The 14,703-nt window shown below is 36.8% G+C and overlaps 1 protein-coding gene and 1 long non-coding RNA gene across 2 annotated transcripts in view; both read right to left on the reverse strand.

Annotated features, from left to right (window-relative positions):
• Positions 1 to 8,809: 8,809 nt before the first annotated feature.
• Positions 8,810 to 10,308, reverse strand: LOC127158720 (uncharacterized). The gene is made up of 3 exons (XR_007826249.1): positions 9,907 to 10,308; positions 9,647 to 9,728; positions 8,810 to 9,337 (listed from the first exon to the last, which is right to left on the reverse strand). It is a non-coding gene; the product is annotated as an uncharacterized LOC127158720 (long non-coding RNA).
• An 817-nt stretch (positions 10,309 to 11,125) lies between these two features.
• LOC127158713 (apolipoprotein L3-like) overlaps positions 11,126 to 14,703 on the reverse strand; it is a 6,738-nt gene continuing 3,160 nt past the window's right edge. Inside the window, exon 2 of the mRNA XM_051101734.1 lies at positions 11,126 to 13,184. Coding sequence (XP_050957691.1) covers positions 12,126 to 13,184 — 1,059 coding nt within the window. The 3' untranslated portion in view covers positions 11,126 to 12,125. The remainder of the gene's footprint in view (positions 13,185 to 14,703) is intronic.

Consider the following 14,703-nt stretch of genomic DNA (forward strand, 5'->3'; position numbering starts at 1 on the left):
TTTGCATCTCAAATCTATTTGTTGTCTACAGTATATCTTTGTTTTGGCATTGTGGGAAAATAATTTGTCTTCAATAAACTTTAATTTGACTGTGACTCATGTCTGTTTCTTGGCCTTAAAACAAACAAACAAACAAACAAACAAACAACACCCAATTTATTTGAACATTCTAATAACATTCTAAATACAATATTCAGAATTCACAACAAAACTATAATATTCAGCAGTATGATGATTCACCAATGTTGCTATTATCAAGCTTATTTGTCTCATTTGATGTTAAAAAAGGATGCATGTTGTTTCAAGAAATAGTGACCAACTAAACAACAGAAAAACATCAATGAATTTGTCAAATCTCTTAATAATATTACTGCTGATGTTTGTGCTGCTGATTCTGTACTGGAATGTTCATGTAACTTCCTAGAGAGTGCAGGTAAGTTAACTTGAAGGCTGGTGAAGTTTCTATGAGTATTTTTCATTGTAAATTCATGTTATGTAAGTCATGTTCAGGGTTGAGAGCAGTCATGGCCTAATAGTGAGAGAACTGGACTTGTAACCCAAAGGTCACGGGTTTGAGTCACATTACCGGCAGGGATTGTAGATGGGGGGGGAGTGCTCACAGTGTGTGTTTGTTCATTACTCACTGCTGTGTGTAGAGCACAAATTTGGCATGTCAGATCTGTTAACTAGTGTAGTTACTGAATGATATATAAAGAGGACGTGACATGTGGCAACCCATACTCCCATCCAAGTGCACACAGAGCTGGGACTCAAACTTGCAACCTTTCAGTTACAAGCCCAACTCCCTAACCATTAGGCCACAGTATACCACTTGAACAAACAAAACCAACTAAAACACATCTCAGCATTCTTAAAAAGTCAATTTCATTTCAAGGAAATGTGCTTTCACCTGTAGGATTGAGTGTGTAGTCAGCTGTTCAGAAATTCTCTGCGGTGTCCTCACCAACTCAGTCAGGTCCAGACTACTTAGGGCTCAACAGAAGTCCTTTTTTAGGCTCAGATAATAGGTTATAAAGAATAAATCACTCCGAGACTTGTTTTAGGAGAGGTTTAAACGCATCACCATTTGAAATGGTTTTGGTTTAATAAAACAATAACTCATAAGCAATAAATCAAAATAACAGCAAGAAAGTCTTCACCTCAAGATGCGGCGATAGAGCATGATTCAGATCTTACATTATATAGTCATGCATAAACCTTTAAAAGTCTCTTCCTTTTACTTCTATATAAGTCAAGCACATGTACACACATACACAACACTTTAAACTAAGTTGCTATTGCGATCTTGGTTACAGGATATTGGTGACCTTTGTTCTAGTTTATTGACACAAAGGGTCAAAACTTCAAATGCAAAGCTGCAGCAGTTTAACACCTCTAGACCCTATATAGCATACAGTTTTTATATCACACCTTTTATATCATAAAGCAACGTTTCAATACAGTATAGATAAAAAATAAAATGTAACTCTTTAACCTAAGTTCTGTTCTGCAGTTTCGTTGCAGAATGCATCTCCAATGAGAGGTTAAATCATTCTAAAACATTAAGTTAAGTAACACATATGCATTGCAGTTTCAAAAGCTATTGCAAGCAACACTTGTGCCCCACCTCTGATAAAATCAAAATTTCAACATTTGTTAAACCAAAAGTGAGTGACCGTGGTCTCCACCCTATAATTTTTTTAGAGGCTAAAGAGGAAGTTTGAAGTCTCAGTGTTTCTAACTCTTCTGCTAAAGAGTTCAATTCAAAATAATAGTAATAAAAAAAAATAAAAAAATTAAAAACATTCAAAGCAATCAATTCTTTCAGCAATTTCATTATTCTCTTATTTATATCTTCTTGCTTTCTGATTAATCAAATCATTCCCCTTAACTTAAACAGGATACTCTGATGTTCCGACTTTCCATCCGGCTGTCCATCTTCGGCCCCGTCCGGTGTCCAACTGCGGCTGTCTTTTTTTTTTTTTTTTCTTTTTTTTTTTTTTTTTTTTGGTTTGTTTATTCCAATCCCGCTGTAATCCTTGAAATAATAAATCATTCAAATAAATTTCTAGTTTACCTGGTTCATTGTTACTGTTCCCTAGTGACATTTGCTCAGCAGATTGCATCATCTAACACTACAGATAACAAATTAAACCTTACTGTGAAGAGTTACCAAACATATAAGGCAAAATATATATCTATCAGTATGTTAATGTTTTGAAGTAAAATCATTAAATGGTATCGGTGACAGTGGCACTAATTAAGAGACTACCTCATCTGAAGAGAGAAAAAATACAAAAAACATATGAACCGTTCTCATTTATTTATTAACAACACGTTTCATCACACATTTATCTGCATCATGAGAAAACAGTCTTCATTAAATAAATAATAAGCAGTTAACTTTGCTGAAACTCATAATAAATGGAACAGCTTTTTCAGTATATTAATTGTTTGTGCTACTAGGTGTGTAGCAAAACCCTGCATAACTGATAAATTGCGGCATTCTGCGGTCAAATGAGTTATTGTGCACCCTCTTTCCATCCTCTTCCCTTCCTTGCTCAACGTGATCGATTTCGAAAGTGAAAGTGAAACTTAAAAAACAGCTCGCATAAGAAATCAATTGACTATCCATTATGACATTTGATTTTTAATATTTGTCATGTTTGTGTGCTGCTGTGCATCCCTGTGTGTGTAATAAGCAGAGTGTATGTGCATTGTGCCTATAGGCGCATATTACTAACTCTTTAAATAAGCAAAAACAAGATTGCGGCATTGACTTTAGACCAGGTTTCAGTTGGTCAAAGGCACAGTCTATTTCAGTTGTCTCAAAATAGCAACGTGCCAACAATGCGCCTGAACACACCTCGTTTTCAGACCAGCACACCCATGGGCGCACAAATTTGCTATTTAAACAACGTGGCACAGGACATGAAAGAAATAACTGCGTCGGGCTAAAACTAGCAATAAACACTTGTGTCACGCCTGGCACGTATATATACACACACAATATATATATATATATATATATTTTTTTTTTTTTTTTTTTTTTTTTTTCACCTGTCACTGATGGAGTTTAGGTTCAATGCCACTGTTGCCATTGTTAAAGGAGAAGTCCATTTCCAGAACAACAATTCACAAATAATTTACTCACCCTCTTGTCATCCAAGATGTTCATGTCTTTCTGTCTTCAGTCGTGAAGAAATTATGGTTTTTGAGGAAAGCATTTCAGGATTTTTCTCCATATAATGGACTTCATTGGTGCCCCAATTTTGAACTTCCAAAATGTAGTTTAAATGCAGCTTCAAAGGGCTCTAAATGAACCCAGCTGAGGAAGAAGTGTCTTATCTAGCAAAATGATCGTCATTTTTTTTTAGAAAATAAATTTTTTTATACTTTTTAAGCACAAAAGCTCGTGTAGCACAGGCTCTGCGATGCGTGCTCACGTACTATTGAATAACATCGCAAGGCCACGGAACGTAGGTGGAACCACAGACCCAGTGTTTACAAAGCGAACGTGCAAAGACTAAGAAAGTGCAAGTAAGTCAAACACTGTTTACAAACAAAAAGGTACAATGTGTCGGACGATTCTGAAGTTGTAGGAGAAAATAACATGGAGTTTTTCAACATATTCAACCTTTTTTCACCGGAGTACACAGACGATGAATTTGTGGTGATTCGAAGACGTGATTCGTAGTAGTAATGGGAAGTTCGGATCATTTTAGTGACTCAGACTTTTGAGTCTCATTCAGCAAAATGAACAAATCTTTTTTCGAGTCATTTCATTCATTTTAGCAAAATCAGCATCACGTGACAGACCCATAAGATGAACGAACGACTCGAAAAACCTGAAGACTCGAAACAGGTGAACTAATTCCAGTACAGAACCTAATAGGATGTTGCGCATGCGCGGCTGAACGGATCACTCCCAGAAATGACTCGTTCTTCCCGAGTCACATTAAAGATTTGTTCAAAATGAACGAATTGTTCAAGAACGACCCATGGACGCACATCCCAGACCCTATGCTTCACAAGCTTTTGTGCTTAAAAAGTATACACATTTTTTTTTTTTTTTTTTTCGAAAAAAAAAAAAAAAAAAATGACAGATCGTTTCACTAGATAAGACCCTTCTTCTGCAGCTGGGATCGTTTAGAGCCCTTTGAATCTGCATTTAAACTGCATTTTGGAAGTTAAAATCGGGGCCACAATTGAAGTCCATTATATGAAAAAAAAATCCTGAAATGCTTTCCTCAAAAACCACGACTGAAGACAGAAAGACATGAACATCTTAGATGACAAGGGGGTGAGTACATTATTTGTAAATTGTTGTTCTGGAAGTGGACTTCTCCTTTAAGCATATTCACTGAAATTACAATATTTACTATTAGAATATAGATTACAACTGTATTGTTTTGTATGATACACTGTTTTTACAGGTAGAAGTGGTGTATGATGTAGTCTACCAGTGTTACAAAAAAAAAAAAAAAAAAAAGATAAAAGCATTGCTTTTGTGTGTAAAGTGAAGGCTGTGAAAATAAAAAAAAGTTTTGTTTACACGTCCAGTTCACAGTTGTTTAGCTCTGGGGAAAAAAAAAGAGAGAGAGAGAGCTTCAGATGAGCAGCTCGAGTTATCAGTGCATGGTGAATGTTCCTTGTGAAGTGGAGGAGCGAGGCCATTAAAATCCATTAAACCACAAAATATAGAGAAAGATACACATACAGTGAGTTATAAACTCATTCTCTGTGGTGTGGTGATTTGGATGGCTGTGTAATTTTGCATATTGACAGCGATTGCTGACTAAAGCAGGGGAGAAAAGTGCTTCATAGACCCTTGTTCATAAAAGGCTGCTACTGTTGTCTATGTTAGCTGGTTGAATGTGGAAAAAGAGACATTTGTTGTGAAGATCAAACTTTATTGTTCTCAACGGCTGTATTTAAGTTTTCATTTTTCCCAATTCCCCCAAATTTGATTAAAAGGCCCTTTTAATTTCTTCACCCTGTGTCCGGTGTCACAAATTCATATCCCGGGCTATATATACAGTGGGTACAGAAAGTATTCAGACCCCCTTAAATTTTTCACTCTTTGTTATATTGCAGCCATTTGCTAAAATCATTTAAGTTCTTTTTTTTTCCTCATTAATGTACACACAGCACCCCATATTGACAGAAAAACACAGAATTGTTGACATTTTGCAGATTTATTAAAAAAGAAAAACTGAAATATCACATGGTCCTAAGTATTCAGACCCTTGCTGTGACACTCATATATTTAACTCAGGTGCTGTCCATTTCTTCTGATCATCCTTGAGATGGTTCTACACCTATATTTGAGTCCAGCTGTGTTTGATTATACTGACTGGACTTGATTAGGAAAGCCACACACCTGTCTATATAAGACCTTACACCTCACAGTGCATGTCAGAGCAAATGAGAATCATGAGGTCAAAGGAACTGCCTGAAGAGCTCAGAGACAGAACTGTGGCAAGGCCAAGGTTACAGAAAAATTTCTGCTGCACTTAAGGTTCCTAAGAGCACAGTGGCCTCCATAATCCTTAAATGGAAGACGTTTAGGACGACCAGAACCCTTCCTAGAGCTGGCCGTCCGGCCAAACTGAGCTATCGGGGGAGAAGAGCCTTGGTGAGAGAGGTAAAGAAGAACCCAAAGATCACTGTGGCTGAGCTCCAGAGATGCAGTCGGGAGATGGGAGAAAGTTGTAGAAAGTCAACCATCACTGCAGCCCTCCACCAGTCAGGGCTTTATGGCAGAGTGGCCTGACGGAAGCCTCTCCTCAGTGCAAGACACATGAAAGCCTGCATGGAGTTTGCTAAAAAACACCTGAAGGACTCCAAGATGGTGAGAAATAAGATTCTCTGGTCTGATGAGACCAAGATAGAACTTTTTGGCCTAGGCACTGCTCATCACCTGTCCAATACAGTCCCAACAGTCCCAACCAATTGAGCATCTCTGGAGAGACCTAAAAATGGCTGTCCACCAACGTTTACCATCCAACCTGACAGAACTGGAGAGGATCTGCAAGGAGGAATGGCAGAGGATCCCCAAATCCAGTTGTGAAAAACTTGTTGCATTTTTCCCAAAAAGACTCATGGCTGTATTAGATCAAAAGGGTGCTTCTACTAAATACTGAGCAAAGGGTCTGAATACTTAGGACCATGTGATATTTCAGTTTTTCTTTGTTAATAAATCTGCAAAAATGTCAACAATTCTGTGTTTTTCTGTCAATATGGGGTGCTGTGTGTACATTAATGAGGGAAAAAAATGAACTTAAATGATTTTAGCAAATGGCTGCAATATAACAAAGAGTGAAAAAGTTAAGGGGGTCTGAATACTTTCCGTACCCACTGTATATATATGAAAATGCAACCCTTCTCTCAGAAAATTGTTGCAGTTGCAAATGTTTCGATACTCACATTTTTTTCTGTTTGCATTGGAACAACACAAAAAAACAGAGAAGAAAAGTCAAATGTGATACAATTCTGCACAGAACCCAAAAAATGCACTGAACAAAATTATTGGCACCCTTAACTTAATATTTGGTAGCACCCTTTTTGGAAAAAAATAACTGAAATCAGTCGCTTCCTTTAACCATGAATGCATTTCTTACACCTCTGTACTGGAATTTTGGACCACTCTTCTTTTGCAAACTGCTCCAGGTCATTTAGATTTAAAGGATGCCTTCTCCCAGCTGCTGTTTTGAGATCTCGCCACAGATTCACCCAAATGGAATTCAGATCTGGACTCATTACTGGCCATTTCAGAACTCTGCAGCACTTTGTTTGTAACCATTGTTGAGTGCTTTTTAAAGTGAGTTTTGGGTCATTGTCCTGCCGGAAGCCCCATGACCTCTGGTGGAGATGCAGCTTTCTGACACTGGCCACTACGTTGTGCCCCAAAATTCTTTGGTAATCATCAGATTTCATGATCCCATTCACACAGTCAAATCATCCAGTGCCAGAAGCAGCAAAGCAACCCCAAAACATCTTTGAACCTCCACCATGTTTGACTGTAGGGACTGTGTTCTTTTCTTTGAAGGCCTGATTTCTTTTTCTGTAAACAGTGCCATGATGTCCTTTACCAAAAAGCTCTACTTTTGTCTCATCTGTCCACAGTACATTTTCCCAGAAGGATTGTGGTTTTGTCACATAAGTTTTGGCAAACTCCAGTCTTGCTTTTTTATGCAGTGGTGTCCTCCTGGGTCTCCTACCATAGCATCCCTTTTCATTCACATAGTGACAGATAGTGTGAGCTGACACTGTTGTACTCTGTGTCTGCAGATCATCTTGAAACAAGAAAGTTAATCAGGGTTCTTTAATCACCATTCGAACAATCCTTTGTTGTAATTTTTCATTAATTTTGCTCCTCCGTCCACATACTGGGAGGTTAGCTACAGTGCTATGGGCTGTAAACCTCTTGATGATATTGTGCACAGTGGACACAGGAACATTAAGATCTCTGGAGATGGACTTGTAGCCTTGAGATTGTCCATGTTTTTCCACATTTTTTTCTCTTAATTCCAGACAACTATTCATGCTTCTTTCTTTTCAACTTTTTAACTGGTTTCAAGTGTGATTACTATATTGCCCACACCTGTTACTTGCCACAGGTGTGTCTAAATACAAATTACAGGAGCATCACATGCTTGAAAAGCAATCATAATCATAAAGCACAATAAAAGTGTTCATGTATTATTTTTCACATCTCCCAAAGTAATTTGATAGCTTAATGTGAGGGACAGAAGAATATGTGTCTATTGTTATTAAACGGAATTGATGGTTATAACTCCTTAATTGATGTTTACAAAAAAACAGAGAAACAAGTGTATGATAAGGTCTACCACACTACCACAATTGCATAACTACATTCAGTCTTGCAAGATAAAATAAAAATAAATAATAAAAATAAATAAATAAATAAAATCATTGTTTTTTGTGCAATATGTGTGTAAAGCGAACATTGTGAAACAAAAACAAAACAAAACAAAAAAAAAAAGGATTTTGGTTCACACACTGATTTTAAAGAAGTTCGGACAACAGTGCTAATCAGCATGTACAATAATATGGCCAAAGGTTTCTGGAATAAGTGCATTTTAATTAAACAAGACAATCAGCAATTGGTAAAATCAGTGTGTTACTGCAGCTGCCAGCTTCAGAAATAGTCAGTAAAGAAGAAAGGACACCCTATTGAATGTCATGGACATCAGGACTAAATAAATAAATAAATCTGTTCCTTGCTATTAAAATTTGAACAATAAAACCTCAAATGAACAACATTATTTATTTAACGAAAACTAGGCCAAAATGGAAAAGCCATGGGTGAGAAACTAAGGACACCCTATGATTCAGTTTGAAGTAATCATTTTCTGTATGACTATATCAGTCTCTTACATCATTCTGGAGGAATTTTGATGCACTATTCTTTACAATATTGCTCCAGTTTCTTGAGGTTTGTGGGCATTTGTGCACAGCTCTCCTCACAGCATTTCAGTCAAGATGAGGTCTGGGCCATTGAGCAACTGGGCCATTGCAACACCCTGATTCTTTTCTTTTTTAGCAGTTCTGTTGTAGATTAGTTGGTGTGCTAAATTAAATTTTAAATATTTAATAGACAAATATTAAACCAAACATCTTGAACCAAGTCATTAAAATTAAGTCTGAACAGTGCTGATTAATGTAATCATTTGAGTCAAAGGTCCCTTTTTGGGGAAAAGGACACACACACACATAAGGACACACAGATTTGATTGAGTTCAAACTGAAATCATGATATAGCTCAATGCAACTACTTAAAAACAAAGCAAAAAACAAACAAACAAACAAAATACCCTGTCATTTACAATCTGAATTCATCAAGATAAACAAGACTTCTGCTTCAACATAGCAGTCGGGTGGCTTTATGTTTACTAAGCACTACATTTCTTCTTTATTGACTGAGAAAGTAGACAAAACCAAAATGACCTATACTGTAACCACATAAATGAAAGGGTATAATTTACATTGAACACACCCTTTTATACTGACATCAGAAAACAACACAACATCTGAATATCTGTGTTCCAGTTAAAGTATTGTGATAAGGTATATTATAATTAAAATTATATCAAAACTTTTATTACATTGATCTTTTCTACTCAGAGCAGTGTATGACAACTTACCAACCCCAGTTAACTTGCACAGGTGGGGGAGGAGGGAGGACCCATTGTGCAGGTTATGTGGTGGGAAAGGAACAATGGCGCATATTCTGTCTGGGTGTATGATCACATTGACAAAGGGGAGGTACAGGTGGCGCCATGATAAGGTGTTGGCAGTGCTCGCGGACATCCTGGAGAAGGAAAGGGGGAAGAGACGTGTTTCCTGTATCAGCAACATGTTTCCTGATGATATCTTGCAGGAATGTGTTGATGTACAGGGTGGAAAGCAGCGTTTCTAGTACTCAGCATTGTGATACTTCATACTGTACTTGTGATGGATATGATAACTCTTCATTTACTGCTACAAACTAATGAAGGTCAGATAAGTACAATTTCAACAATGTCAATGCAATTCCACTAATGGCAAGATAATTTGAGGTCATTCAAAAGAATTGTGTGCAATTAATAGCCTACATACACAACAGTCGCCACCCACTCACCTGATATTAACTGGAATAAGACACAATTAGCGACTTGCACTATCCACGGCCATTGAGCAAACCAAGTACATCAAATGCGTACCTGGGGGAAGGCAGATTCTCATCAGAGCAGAACAGCCAAAATGCATAAAGACGTCCGGACAATCAAAACACAGGAGCAACTACCCACAGTCACGCTCCTGAACAAACATGTGAATTGGAAATGCGAAATCAACTACAACCAAAATAAGTCGAACAGACAATACGCAACATTAACTCACCTGGACTAACCCAAGGTTGCACTTAGCCGAAACACAGGAAGTCAAACTGCGTGGCTCCAGAATATGACGCTCCCCTCTGTAACACGTTAATGACTTTTATAAGTTCTTAAAGGAGCACTAATTGATGACGTCAGAGCAAATACTCGTCCCCCAAACAAACGGTTATCCTTATTCATCATGCCACAGACAAATACTATATGTCAGGAGTATTCACTCAGTATCATTATCTCATATTTGACCAAGATGGCTTTTAGCTGGTTTTGCATCTGAACTCTTCATATATACTGATTACTTTTTGTTAAAACTGGTTCGAAAACACTATCAAAATAATATTATTGCCTTTGCCTTGGTAATAGATGGGATCTGGAGATAATTTTGGCCCATAGTGAAAAGGCAATAATTAGTGTTTTAGAGCATTAAAAAAAAAAAAATTAAAAAACAGATTAAAAAAAAAAAAATAAAAAAAAAAAATAAAAAAAATAAAGCACTAAAATTACAAATCATTTTAAATTCTGCTAATTAATTTTGTTATCACAAAATTATAATGCACATAATGAAAAATTGCTTTTCATTTTGAGATTTTCTAAATATTACATTTACAAATGTTGTGAAATTACCAGTGATAACTTTAAGTGAGCACTAAAGTCATCTAAAAATGGGAAATGAGCATGCACAATAAATATACCAAAAAATTAGAAAATCCCAAAATAAGGGTGGTAACTTATTTGGTACAGACATGTGTCCATAATTTCTGACATTGAGTCAGTATCTCTGAGATGCCAAAGTTTAATGTTGAGATTGAGCAGTTACTTTAGTATTTTAGTTTTTTTTTTTTTTTTTTTTCTGGGTTCTTTTAAAGATCTTCTCACACCATATACTATATGGCCAAAAGTATGCAGACACCCCTTCTAATAAACAAGATTAGCTATTCAAGTTCTGTGAAAATAAATATTAATGCTGCACTGTAAGTGTCTTTAATAGCAGTTTTACAGCAGTTGTTCCTATTCCTAATCTTTATTATGAGACCAGACACCAAGGGAAAGCTGTGAAATTTTGGCACCTATCTTGAATCTTTAACAGGTACATTCTGACTATGGTTTCTTATGTAACACACTTTTTTTTTTTTTTTAATTCATTTATTCATTCATTCATTCATTTGAAAAACAAAATTATTATTTTTGCTTTGATGTTCAAAAACACATGATTTTTAACAATTAAAAATACAGTGAGAATACAGTTATACATACATACAGTACATGTTGTACTAATTATACATAAATCTGAAATAATAGAAATAATATCATCATCACTTTATACCAGAAAATGAGAGTACAGTAATTATTTGGAATACAACAAATCAACACGTAAACCTAAACCAACAAAAGAAGTATGTAATTAAATCACACCAAAAATAATTGTTCTAGTAGTAAACCATACAACTATCTTGAATTCATGAATTAAAACAGTTTTTGTAATAAAACATTTTATTCTAAATTTACAGACACACACACACACTCCATAGACTTCTATAGATTTTATATTGACAAAACAATATTGTCTATCCCCTAACCCAACCCTAACCCTAAACCTACCCCTTACAGAAAACATCTTTGCATTGTTACACTTCCAGATAAACATCATTTACTATTTTTTATCATTTTTTTTTATCTCCGTATCTCGTTCATATCTCCGGCCTGTGGTCCCCACAATGTCAAAAATTTCAGGTTTTACTATCCTTGTGGGGACATTTGGTCCCCACAATGTAGCAAGAACAAGTACACACACACACACACACAAACATCATTAGCCTTATAAAAAATAAGATCTATAAAGAGCATTGTATGTTTGCTGAGACTGATGAAAGGCTGCAATGAAAGCCCTTATATGTAGATAAGCGTTGTAGTTTTGGTGTGTGTTATTGCAAACTACTAAACTGAATGTGGTCACGCATTCATAAATACTCACAATATATTTATATTAGAATGAGGTGAGGAACAATTTAATGTATTTATGGAAATGTTGTACATTATGCTGCATTTTTTGTGATAAGTTCTCCTGTGAGTGTAAATATGAATAATCCATGCAGTTGTTAGTTAATCAGACTCTACAGTAGCTCAAATTTACAATATAGAATGATGTATTGCAAAAATCCGACCCTAATTGTTTGACTTGTTACAACAATGTAAAATCCCAGCTCACAGACAAATCAGTAGTATTTTTTAAAAACTTTCTTGAAAGTACTGTCTAGCATTTTCGATATGTTCATTTAGTTCATTTTTTGTTTTTTCAATTTCCTTCAAGACATTGCAAAGATCTTTGTGTGTTTTCCTCATGTTTGCAATTGACTTAAGTACATCGGATTTGACCTTTTCTGGATCATCTGTTTGCCAGTGTTGTCTCATCTGGTGAATTTCTCGAGAATCTTTCACTATAAAGGCGACATCAGCAATGACTAGGATTCCACTCAACACACCTGAGGCTGCAGCTACAGCTCGTCCAACACTGGCAGACTGTACAGCAATTCTACCGAAATTTGCCAACATTCCTAGAGTCACAAATTCTACAACACCAACTGCTGAACTTCTGCCTAACCTCCAAGATGTCTGTACGTTATCAATAGTTGAGGCTCTGGCAAAATCCCTGAACACTGTAAGTTTTCTCATTAACCTTCTCAGTTTACTGAGTGATTTGAGAATCGGTGTGCTCGCATTGTTGAACTCCTGCTGAATGTTTTGAAGTTTCTCACGAATTGATTTTTGTTTGACTGTATTGGTAATGTTGGAGGCCGCCCCAGTTACACCACCTCCAACTCCAACTCCAATCCCAACACCTGATACAATCAGAGATGCTCCAAAAGTGAACGGTGCCAAAATCGCACCAACTAATGCAGTGACTCCACCAGCTGCTCCAATCACTGCTCCTGACAGACTGCCTGCAGTAGTTTTATAATGCAGAGACTCCAGTGAATCTGTTGTTTCTCCCCACTCTTTAACTAAGGCCTTAAAGTTTTCATGGTGCGCATTGTAGCTCTCATCAAAAGTCTTTAAGGACCTCATGAATCTTCGCTGAAGTTTCTCTGGAATTCTCTTGTTTCCGTTTACTGCCTCACTCAGAAATGGTTTTGCTAGAATCTCATCAGCTGATGGTCTCTCATGAGGGTCATGGCTGAGCATTTTTTTAATTAATTTCCGTAGATCTTTAGAGTATCTTTCTGAGATATCTGGGGGGATTCCTGACAGGCTATTGGCATGTAGACGGCGACGCTCTATGATGTTTGACTGTCAGATATAGGAAAAATAAATGAAATAAATAAAAACAGTCTGATTAAGCAGTATGTCATATGTAAACGTTTTAGGCATTTTTCAGTACTGTAGCATTGCAGGTACATTTACATTTATGCATTTGGCTGATACTTTTATCCAAAGTGCTGTACATTACATTCAAGGTATATTGCACACATCAAATCACTGTGTGGAGGCCTCTTTTGCACACACACACAATCTCACTGGAATATGACAATTGATGCAAAAAATTCTAAATTTACTTTTATGCTTTTAGCCAGAAACTTTTGGCATATATAAAAGCAATTTGTAACAGATCCAACAATATTCAGAGTATACAACTCCAGGTTTATTAGGCAACTAGATTACAGAGCAGGCTAGAGCGGATAATAAAAGCAGAAACAAATAAGAAAAATAATATTTTTGCGTGTGAGTATCTGTCTGGATATAAATGCAAAATTCTTAATGCCACAACTGGCAAAATGTTATTTCATTGCCGTTAAAAAGCTCTTAAAATTAGTGGTGTCTCATGGATTTTAAAATTGAGGAGGCACAACAATTGTAGTGTTCTGGTTGAAAGTCTCTTCACATTCCGAAGTTAAGTGTATATGTATTTATATATTCTGTGGAAGGTGTAGGACCAAGGAATGTTCGTCCAATCAAAATGTTCGGTCCGAACATTACAGTGGGTACGGAAAGTATTCAGACCCCCTTAAATTTTTCACTCTTTGTTATATTGCAGCCATTTGCTAAAATCATTTAAGTTCATTTTTTTTTCCTCATTAATGTACACACAGCACCCCATATTGACAGAAAAACACAGAATTGTTGACATTTTTGCAGATTTATTCAAAAAGAAAAACATATCGCATGGTCCTAAGTATTCAGACCCTTTGCTGTGAAACTCATATATTTAACTCAGGTGCTGTCCATTTCTTCTGATCATCCTTGAGATGGTTCTACACCTTCATTTGAGTCCAGCTGTGTTTGATTATACTGATTGGACTTGATTAGGAAAGCCACACACCTGTCTATATAAGACCTTACAGCTCACAGTGCATGTCAGAGCAAATGAGAATCATGAGGTCAAAGGAACTGCCTGAAGAGCTCAGAGACAGAACTGTGGCAAGGCACAGATCTGGCCAAGGTTACAAAAAAATTTCTGCTGCACTTAAGGTTCCTAAGAGCACAGTGGCCTCCATAATCCTTAAATGGAAGACGTTTGGGACGACCAGAACCCTTCCTAGAGCTGGCCGTCCGGCCAAACTGAGCTATCGGGGGAGAAGAGCCTTGGTGAGAGAGGTAAAGAAGAACCCAAAGATCACTGTGGCTGAGCTCCAGAGATGCAGTCGGGAGATGGGAGAAAGCTGTAGAAAGTCAACCATCACTGCAGCCCTCCACCAGTCTGGGCTTTATGGCAGAGTGGCCCGACGGAAGCCTCTCCTCAGTGCAAGACACATGAAAGCCCACCTGAAGGACCCAAGATGGTGAGAAATAAGATTCTCTGGTCTGATGA

Source organism: Labeo rohita, unplaced genomic scaffold (genome assembly GCF_022985175.1).
Source record: "Labeo rohita strain BAU-BD-2019 unplaced genomic scaffold, IGBB_LRoh.1.0 scaffold_166, whole genome shotgun sequence".
In the NCBI taxonomy this organism is placed as follows: domain Eukaryota; kingdom Metazoa; phylum Chordata; class Actinopteri; order Cypriniformes; family Cyprinidae; genus Labeo; species Labeo rohita.